An 11494-nucleotide genomic window follows, 5' to 3' on the forward strand; every position below is an offset into this window, starting at 1 on the left:
CGGTACATATTTGAGTGAGAAAAAAACAAGGAGGGTAGTCTTGCGATGTGCTAGAAACAACAGCCAAATCTCCCTTAAATCACACACTTTTTCCTCTTCCCCGTCCAAAAAAAATTTGCTTTCAGATTTCTTTGTAATCGTAGTCTACACCGTTTGAAAGGTATTTGTATAAAATTTCATTAAAAAATACCCATTTTCCTGAAAGTTATGAGGGGGAAAATTTCGGGTCGTGTGAATTTTTCGAAACTCCTCCTTAATCCCTCGGAAAAATTTTTTCCAACAAATCTTTACATACACTCAATCTACAGAATCTAAGCGATTATTTGTTAAAAGTTTCGTAAAAAAAGTATCCATTTTTTTTGGAAGTTATGAGGCAACAAATTCGGGGGCGGGGTATACATCTGTAGTTATGCCTGGTAACGAATGCTTTTCTATTAATTTGTTAATGAATAAAAGTGTGGCAACGAATGATTTCCTTACATAAAAATTTACCAAAATTAATTTTAAAACTCCTGTTACGAAATTTACTTCGACGGGTTTGATCATTTTCAAGGGAAAAGTATTAGCTAAAAAGCGCGACGATAGCAGGTTTAATAACACTGATGCCTATTTTCTCGATCTCTATATCTAGTGAATATATTTCGAATTAGCTCTGATTGTCTAAGGTTGTTCGTCAGTTGGAGACTACATTAGATCAAACACCGTGTCTGATGATCCACCGTCTTGTAAATGTTATACACACCGTTTATTTGCTATTTATGTGAATTAAAGAAAAACAATTAGCAGGTGGGTGACTAGATCATTTATTTGCAAAAGAGCTAATTCTATTTACGAACAGCTTGGAAAATAAGAGGAATTTAAAACTAGCGAAGGTGGGCTCGAATTGTTCAAAAAACGTTCTGGGATTAACATTATTACGAGACATGGCGAAGATGCCAACTAAGACACAGTTGCTGCATGAGCATATTGTGTTGGACTTATGAAGGAAAGTAATTTGTGTTCTCATGATGAGACTGGTTTTTTTTGTTTGTTTTTTTGGTGGGGAGGATATTCATGAAGTCCTACATTATACAGAAGACCTTGTTGTCTAAACATAAACCGATGGATAGGCAAATGGTACTTTTCTGAACTAGTGCTTTGAACCCAGTGGCAACACACACACACATTCATTCCTCATGAATATATATGCTAATCTGTAACTGTCCAATTTGGATTCTTCAGCAATTTTCACTGAATCAGTATCATCATATCTACATTTACTGTCTGTTTTCCATGCACAGGACAACATCAAGTTCTAATGTCACCTTCGGTGTGGTTTTTAAGGTTGGATGTCCTTCCTAAAGCCAACTGCATTACAGTGTGTACTGGGTACTTTTTACATGGCATCAGCACTATTGAGGTTGCCAAAGAACAAAGGCAGCTGCTGTCAAGCAAATTTATCTGGCACAAGTATGGCCAAGCAAATCAAGGACTAGACCAGGACTTGCATCCCCTATCAACACACCAAAGCACCCCTCGGCATCTATGAAACCAGCCCATCTCCATGTTGACAGTCCCATTCAGGTAGCCCAACCACCAAACAGGGGCTGCCCTAGGTTGATCACACTAACTCTTGACAAGGAACAGCCACCAAAGAACCGAGTAACCACATGCATGGGCAGGACATTTAAAACGCCTTCCCATTTCCAATGATAGTCAACAGTACTGTGGGGGGAGCTATGTAGAGCAGGATTCATAACAGATGAACTGTAGACAGGAACTTTGCTGTGGGCTAGCTAGGGAGTTGGACGTCCAAAGAGAGAAGGGAAACAAAATAATGTTAGCAGTGAGCGTTAAATGAATCTGAATTAACTAAACAGAAATAACTGGCGACTTAAGCCCTAATGTACGTAAAGTAATAAACCTTTGATAAATACATTCTCATCTCCACTAGTTTGTTTGTGTATAACTTAACAAAGCTATAAGCTCTTACTAAGTGGGCGGAGAGTGAGAAGGGGCAGTGTCTTTATGCCAGTTGTTGAAAGGTTAAAGTATGATAGAAAGGCAAGCACAGGTGTCTTCCAGAAATAACATCAACTGCTTTAATTAATGGCTTTGAAGAGAACAAAAATAATTGAATAGTTTTACTAAATGGATGACATGGGCATATTTTTGCAATTTGTTTGACATATCTCAAACCATTTTTTTTATGAGCCCTTTTCCAGGGAACTACACCAATGTGTGCAAAATATCAGGTGGATCGTTGAAATTGTCATAAGGTAATAAATAGGTTCATTACTTATACAAAATTGTCCAGGTAGTTGTTAGGCCAAAATTTAAGATTACCGTAAAAACCCATGTAATTTACGCACTTTTTTTCACAAAAACAAAAATAAACTTTAGTGGGTGTGTAAATTACATGAGTGGATTGTTTCCAGAATGTTTTAGAAATTTTTTTTGTTGAAAAATGACATACAAATGTAAACATTTGTACAGGAAGTTGACTCATTTAATGTCAAAATAGGTTTTTACAGAAAAAATATTGTTGACTTTTATTTATGCTGGATGGTATATAATACTTTTTCTGTATAAATTTACTAAAACTGTTAACAGTTTTACATGAGTAGCTTTCCTGAAAATCACTTGCATAAATTACATGGGTTTTTATGGTATCTATCACAAGGACAAATTACCACCAAGATTCCACCAATGCATGATTTGAGTAAATAGATGCAAAAATGCTCCAGCAAATATGAAAATTAATAAATTACTGAGGAAAAGTAAGAATACTGTTGTACTCCTCCAAATTCGTTTCTGAGGTTACTTTAGATAAATCAAACATACAATTTTGTCCAATGTGACCTGCTCTTTTGAGATTTAAGAAAGATTTTTCTCTTAGGTTTAGCAGCTATTAAGGCATCCTCATGAGCTTGTAACTAATGGGACAAATGTTAGTAACATGGAATGAAAGAGATATAAAATGTACAGATTTTTGTGAAAACAAGCTAGTAAGCTAAGAATTACTAATAACAGAAACCTAAGTATGTCTAACTTAAAACTTGAATGATATCATTAGAATTCAAAGAACTACTAGTAGTTTCCATTGGCAGGAGTCAATACAATAAAACCAACAAAAAAATTGATATGAAGAAAAGTAATGCGTAACATTTCAAACACACCCTTCTTTACTGATTATGAGCTCTGCCCAAAATACTAGTTATTTTCTTTGCTCCTGATAATCTTACATCATTGTTTGTCTCAAGGAGTTAAATTATAAAATGCACTTTAACCATTTAGCATATTCAGGTTACTCTATCAAATGTGATATTTATTTATTCACATTGTTTTGAATTAACCATCCATTGTTTCATAGCTTCAAGATTTCTATGATGTGATTGTTTATTTTTAGAACAACCCTGTAGGGTTGGGGTGAGAGGCTGGATCTGGTTGGTTTGAACATAAAACTGGTAGACTCTTTGGGGTGGATATGGTCAGTTTGAATGCTAAAGGGTTAAAAAAATGGTTATAGTTGTTGGCCAATCCTGATCAACGAGACTTAGAATCAAAGGTGTTTTGATTGTTACCATCCTGTATTTTTTGTATAAATTATGATTCTGGTTGCTGTTTTCAGGAGTCTGGGAGACCACATAGAGACTTGTTATTTTCAGCTGTTTGTTTACATAAGTTTTTTTTTTTCTTTGCAGATGTAAAAGCAACATTTATTAATCCTGCCACGGACTTTCACATTACCAAATATACTCAGCAAGAGTGTTTTGTTGTTCATGAAACACCAGAGATATATCAGAAAATTGCTTTGCCAGCCTTAGAAAAGGAAGCCTTTTGTTTAGAAGTATGTATTTTATCTTTTTTTCTCTCTAAGGAATTAATTTGTAGTGTTTTGGCCATGGAATAGCTTTCAGCCCATAAAGAAAAAGTGTAAAAAAATACTGAAAACTCAGCACATTTTATGTGAAATAGAAATGAAAAGACAAGCTCTTTGATTTACAGAGAATTATTTTATAATGTTGCTATTTTTAATTTATTTTGCAAAAATTTTCATCCAAAACTGTATTGAGACCAATATTTTTATAATTCAGAAGAGTCATGCTAATAAAGTCTATAAACACACTCATACATACAATATAGTTGTTGTTGTGTGTGTAATGAAATAAAAGTGATGATACCAGTCACACCATCATGTTCACAGGTGACACTGACTTCAAAAACTTAGCAATATCCCTTCCATTATATTCCATCTCCTTGAAATTTAGCTGTTATCTTTGCAAAACTCAGTCTTATTCCCTCTCTCTCTCTCTCTTTCTCTCTTAAATGTCTCCCATCGCCCCTTAGATTAAGCTCTGTGACCCAACCATTTCTGACCAATTTCTCTCATTTCTACCATCTTAAAGAGTATGGAAACAATCATAAACAAACACTTCCATCCACTTCACTCTCTTCCTCCTACTGTAGAACCAATTCCAACACTCATATGTCACCCACTAAAAGATCCCTTTCTTTTAAGAATTTTGCTGAAAGCCATGTTGTTACCTTTAACACAAGGTTGAATAGAAGTGAGAAGTGATGAAATTAAGGAGGTAAAGGAGTATGTCTTGTTAGTGCACACAGTGAATATGTGCTGAGATTTGGATGCTGAAATCTCAAAGACAATAAGAGCAGAATGGATGGCATTTAACTCAATAAAGGATGTGCTTGGAACAAAGCTAGACAATGCCATATGTGCCAGACTCTTCAGTAGCACCATTCTACCTGTGCCCTCATATGCAAATAAGATGTGCGCTACTACAAAAAAGGATTGAACATCAATTGGCTACAGCATAAAGGGCTATGGAAAGATCCATGCTAGGAGCATCACAAAGAGAGCACATTCAAAATGAGATTTGAGAATGGAGCAGAGTGAACAATGTGATCAGAGTACTGAAAGCACAAGTTCTGTTGCGCCAGACATGTTGCAAGATTCACAGACAACATGCAAGAGACCCAGAGACCCATGCAAGTTGCCATGTAGTATCCAAAAGATTGGAAAGGGCCACCGGGAAGTCCACCGTGATATTGGAAGACAATTTAGTCAAGCAATTTGGGTCAAGATAGAAAACAATGGTGCAATCAAGACAAAATTGGAAGCACATTGTTATCAGCAGTGTACTATGAATGATACATATTTATAGTCCACTCTGCAGAGTAGTTGGTGTTAGGAAGGCATCCAGGTGTAAAAACCCTGCCAAAGCAGACACAGTAGCATAGGGTAGTTTTTGTACTTGGCCAGCTCCTGTGAACTGTCCTATCCATGCATGCATGGAAGATGGATATTAAGCGATGATGATGAGATATATATATATATGTGCACACAAACTTAGCAAAGACTAAGTAAGGTTTTTGTATGTAGGAAAGAAGATAGGACCCTGGTGTCTTCACGGAAATAACTTTGCTCAATATACAGGAAAGGAGTATAAACTCCATATGTTATAATCAATGTAAGCTATGGGCACATAAGAGGTGTAGTGGAATCATAGGCAATCTAATAGAGAAAGTAAGCTTTGTGACATGCACTGGAGCAGTATGTATTATGAGCAATCAGAAATAGATTCTCTTAAATGTCCAGATAGCTCACTAGAAGTAGTTGATAGCTTTTTATTACCTAGGTGATGTAATAAGCAGGGGAGGTAGTGGCAACCTCACTAGAGCTGGTGACACACAAAGTACTCTGTACATGCCGTAAGGTGGTTGGCATTAGGAAGGGCATCCAGCCATAGGAACCATACTAAAGTAGACGGTAGACCACAATGCTGTCCTGGGACCTTTCAGGTCCTATAAAACCATTCAACCCCTATCAGCAAGGAACATGGACGTTAAATGATGTTAATAATATATAATTATTATTGGCAGAAGTTACAAAGGGATTCAAGAGCAAAAGAATTTCATGTGTGGCACTTATCAAACAATGAAATATGTATATGACATATACATATATAATCTCGATACAAAAGCAAACAATTCACGAGAAAATTAATTCACAAAAAATTAATTTGCAAAAATATCATTAATTCTGTTACTATCCAATGTAACTAATTTTGAAAATAACAGAATCGCCTATGTACATGCATGCATGTATTAAATGATTATGAATGTGTTAAATGATTATAAATAAAAATAAATGTATAAAATTTAACATGCATACATACATACAGACAGACATTCTATCTATCTATCTATCGGTTTTCTTTTCAGTGGGTATATAACATATTGGATAAGAAATCTGAAACGGAGAGAATTTTATATGAAGACCCAGATCCTGAAAAGGGATTCATTTTATTGCCTGATCTTAAATGGAATGGCATTGATATTGATTCCCTGTACTTTGTAGCCATTGTCCATAAACGGAACCTCAAATCAATTCGTGATCTCAACCAGTCACATTTACCAATGCTCAAGTCTATTCTCACTGAATGTCCTGTAAGTTTTCCCTTTCTTTCTCTTATTTGTCATTACAAGATTAATTAAGAAGTACTAGTTGGTGTTTCAGCAGTTTGGAAATATTACAGTATGCCTGACATTTATTTTATATTATTATGGAGTTGTACCCCTTTCATATCTGTTATCAATCTGCTATTATCTGTTGAAACTAAAAATTTACATTGTGGTAGTCAGAGTAGCCACTAAATTCACACATACATCTTAACACTTAAATGGCTAACATGAATCTACCACAAGTTGTATTTCATAATATTTAATTTGATTCATGTTTTGCCATCTTCAAACATTCTGTTGGTTATTTCTCAACAGAGTGTACTAATTTGGTTGGTTCATTTTTCTGTAACCAAACTAGTTAATAAGCTGATTTATTCCAACAGAGTTGGCCTTCTGTGGGCTTCATCAATATTTGAATGTATTAAATGATTATAAATAAAAATAAATATATAAAATGTAATAAAATTTAACTGATGTAACAAAGTTTGTTCAATACCCTCTTAGGGTACTTAATTACATCAAATATGAATTATTGAACCATCAGAAATGTTAGTGTCCTGAACAATATTGTCCATATAGCAATGTTGAACTTGTGTATTTCAAGTTCAACTCATGTCAAGGTAAATAGAAATGAATACCAGTTTGCAGTAGAATTAATGTAGTTTACTACTCCTTGACAAACTTGTTGCTTGTTACTATGTAAACCATCATCATTACCCTTGACTCAGCACTTATATTAAGTCTTATACTTATTCTATTGGTCACTTTTGTGAAACCAGTAAGCTATTGGTCATAAACAAACCAACACCTATTGTCAGGTAGTGGTGGGGGGGGACAAACACACACACACACACATATATATATATTATCATCATCGTTTAACGTCCGTTTTCCATGACTGGGTGCTGGCAAGCCAGGAGGCCACACCAGGCTCCAATCTGATCTGGCAATATTTCTACAGCTGGATGCCCTTCCTAATGCCAACCACTCCGAGAGTGTAGTGGGCGCTTTTATGTGCCACTAGCACAGGAGCCAGTCAGGCAACACTGGCATCAACCATGTTCAGATGGTGCTTTTTACGTGCTACCGGCACAAGAGCCAGTCGGGGTGGCGGCTGGCATCGACCACATTCGGATATTGCTTTCTATGTGCCTCTGGCAACGACTCATGCATGAATGATACTTATTGTGTGCCACCAGCATGAAAACCAGTCAGGCAGCACTGGCAGCAGCCACAGCTACAATTTCCATTTTTGATTGTGATTTGATTTTACTTGACTCAATAGGTCTCCTCAAGCTCGGTGTGTCACCTGACAATTCAAAGGTACTTTTTAAATGGGCTGGTTATGTGACACTGGTATAGGTTACAGCTGTGATCTCACTTTACTTACCGGGTCTTCTCAGTCACAGCATATCTCCAGAGGTCTTGGTCTCTTGTCATCGCCTCTGTGAGGCCCAACATTCGAAGGCCATGCTTCACCACCTCATCCCATGTCTTCCTGGGTCTCCCTCTTCCACAGTTTCCTTCCACTGTTAGGGAATGCCACTTCTTCACACGGCTCTCCTCATCCATACACAGCACAGCCATCTCTCTTGCACACCACATTTGATGCTTCTTATGTCCAACATTTCTCTCAGGGCACTTACACTCCATTGTGTGTGCACACTGACATTACACATCCAGCAGAGCATACAAGCTTTATTTCTTTCAAGCTTACGCACGTCTTCAGCAGTGATGGCCCATGTTTCATTGCTGTGTAGCATGGCAGTTCGCACACATGCATCGTACAGTCTAGCTTTCACTCTGAGCGAGAGGCCCTTTGTTACCAGTAGAGGTAGGAGCTTTCTGAACTTTACCCAGGCTATTCTTATTCTAGTGGCAATGCTCTCCGAGCATCCATCCCCACTACAGACTTGGTTACCTAGGTAGTGGAAGCTATTGCCCCTGTACATCTGCTGCAAACAAAAGCTGTCATCCTGGTTAACCTGCTTTTGATATCGCTGCACTTCTTATGCATCCATAGCTTACACTGGGTACATTGTATGGAGTTTCTACCTACACCTTTTCTCCAGATCTAGCAGGGCCATCTACCTGAAGGGGTTTGTGATTTGCTCGTCTTCCTACTTACTAGAACTTTGGTTTTTGCAACATTGACTCGAAGGCTTGCTTCCACGCCTGAAATTTCTTCTCTAGTTCTGGTAGTCATTCTGTTTTGAGAGCAAGGTCATCAGCATATAAGAGCTCCCTGGAGCATCCTGTCTTGAATTCCCCTGTTATTGCCCGGAGGACTATGATGAATAAGAGGGGCCTGAGGGCTGATCCTTGATGAACCCCTACTTCTACCCCGGAATTCTTACTCATTGCTGACTCTTACCTTACTGACAGCATCCCTGTACAGGGCCTATACAGCTCTTATAAACCACTTGTCTATTCCTAATTTCTGCATCGCCCACCAGATAAGGGATCAGAGGACCCTGTCAAAGCTTTCTCCAAGTCAACAAAAGCCAAGTGTAGGGGTTTATCTTTCTCCTGCAGTTGCCTTACTAGGAATATAGCATCAGTGGTGTTTCTACCTGGCACAAAATAGTTTGATACCCCTTTAGTTATTTCTATCTAAAGCATCAATTTTACCTTTGTAGCAGTTGACTATGGTGTGGCTACGCCAGTCATTGGGTATGATTCCTTCGTGAACTACTTGGTTTACAATATGGGTGACTAGACCATAAACCACACCACCAGATATTTTAAGCATCTCAGCAGCGATTCCTGATGGGCCAGGGGCTTTTCCTGACTTTCTTTGCAGAATCATTAAAAGCAAGTGCACCATCATCCATGTGGACATATTTCTCTCCTGTAACATCGCAATTTTCTCTCACACACTGTCTTGCAATCCGAAATACTTCAGTTCTCTGGTCTTCATGTCGCTGAACATTGGCAAACATCTTCTTTTCTGCTTCTTCCTTGGCTATGTATACCTGTCGCCCAGGCTCCCTTCTGGCTATCTGGTACAGTTCCCTGCTACCACCACTCTTCCATGACCCACCATATATTGGGCTAACACTTTATCTATCTCCCCCTACACCTCCTTTTCTCTCAATATGTCTGGGTTTTTTTTTTTAAATTATATCTTTCTTTAGTACATAATATACCTATAATTATTTTATTTTATTTGCATTATGCGTTCATTAAACCCTCTCAACTATTACTATAACTATTACTGGTTTATGTTACTATAACTATTACTGGTTTATGTTACTATAACTATTACTGGTTTATGTTACTTGTCACTATTGCTGATATATGCTAACATGTATGCACATATAGTACTTCTTGGTGTACTACATGTCTACAACCATGTGTACATATCTGGGTATGGATCTTATATGTCATCTGTGTGTGTATGTCTATTATTTTGTGTTTATTTACTATATGTTGCCACTCACGTGTATCTTTTAATATGACCGTGTGTATCTGTGTATATACATGTTTCGCATAAACACACACACACACACACACATATATATATATATATATATATATATATATAATGTGTGTGTGTGTATATATATGTACACACACAGTGGGCTTCTACACAGTTTCCCTCTACCAAATTCACCATGTAGTTTTCAAGCAAAGTTTTTTACACAGCTATACTTGTGCTAGTGGAGGCACAATGGCCCAGGATCGCGATTTCAATTCCCAGACCGGGCGTTGTGAGTGTTTATTGAGCAAAAACACCTAAAGCTCCACGATGCTCCGGCAGGGGATGGTGGCGAACCCTGCTGTACTCTTCCACCACAACTTTCTCTCACTCTTACTTCCTGTTTCTGTTGTGCCTGTAATTCAAAGGGGTCAGCCTTGTCACACTGTGTCACGCTGATTATCCCCAAGAACTACGTTAAGGGTACACGTGTCTGGAGTGCTCATCTACTTGCACGTTAATTTCACGAGCAGGCTGTTCTGTTGATTGGATCAACTGGAACCCTCGACGGAGTGCCAACAACAAAATACTTGTGCTTATTTTTTCTTTTTTCTTTTTTTACAGATAATCATTGAAAAGAAATATGGTGTACCAGCATATAAACTACGTATGTACTGTCATTACAAACCATCTTATCCTCATTTCCATGTTCATATAAACAACATCAAACTGGACTGCCCTGGGAAAGACGTTCATGCAGCTCACCTTCTTAGTGATATTATTCAAAATATTCAACTTAAAAATACTTACTATTTGGACAGAACAATAACATATCAGGTAAAACAGAAAACGTTGTTGTATGAGCAACTGAAAAGTGCTGGTTATATAGAAAAACAAGATGAAAATAACCCATGTGAAGTAAAAGATCTGGTTGAGCAATCACAGAAATGATATTTCATTTTTATATTCATTTTATCACCTCAGTTTAGTATTTTTATGCTCATTCCATCACATGATTTTAGTACTGAATCTTTGGTCGGAAAACTGACTGCATTGGTACATTTTGTCTTGTGAACGTTGATATTTGGGATCACAGGTGTGATGCTTATTGTGAGAAAGAATGGAAGTACTCTTAGAAAATATGAGTCACCACACTGGTGACAATGGTTTAAGTAAAGAAATTCTTTGAAATTATTCAATACCTGTTCCTTATATTTTAAAATATTTTGAAATTTTTGTTGTATCTGTAACTGAATGTAATAGCTTTAATATAGCAACCTAATTTTAAAGACATCAATAGTTTGTATTGTATGTAGACATCTTGATATTGGTTTCAAATTTTGGCACATGGCCAGCAATTTCGGGGAGCTGCGTACATTGGTTACGTCAACCCCAAAAGGATGAAATGCAAAGTCAACCTTTGAATCTATATATATATAAAGATGAGAATGTCTGTCTGTCTGTGTGAATCCCTAAAACTTGAGAACTACCCAACTGATTTCATTCAAATTTTACATGTTTTACTTAGGGTCTATGTAGTGTCATGGGCCCCAAAAAATTTTCAACTTCTTGCCTAATGCGTGCCCAGAACAATATAGTATAGATGTG

The 11494-nt window shown here is 37.2% G+C and overlaps 1 protein-coding gene across 1 annotated transcript in view; it reads left to right on the forward strand.

Moving 5' to 3' along the window:
* Window positions 1-11080, forward strand: part of LOC106868479 (m7GpppX diphosphatase) — a 13440-nt gene extending 2360 nt beyond the window's left edge. The window contains exons 2-4 of the mRNA XM_014913765.2: window positions 3684-3829; window positions 6226-6450; window positions 10511-11080. Of these exons, the coding sequence (XP_014769251.1) occupies window positions 3684-3829; window positions 6226-6450; window positions 10511-10837 (698 nt within the window). The 3' untranslated portion in view covers window positions 10838-11080. The remainder of the gene's footprint in view (window positions 1-3683; window positions 3830-6225; window positions 6451-10510) is intronic.
* The last annotated feature ends 414 nt before the right edge of the window (window positions 11081-11494 follow it).

This window comes from Octopus bimaculoides, chromosome 11, assembly GCF_001194135.2.
Source record: "Octopus bimaculoides isolate UCB-OBI-ISO-001 chromosome 11, ASM119413v2, whole genome shotgun sequence".
NCBI lineage: Eukaryota > Metazoa > Mollusca > Cephalopoda > Octopoda > Octopodidae > Octopus > Octopus bimaculoides.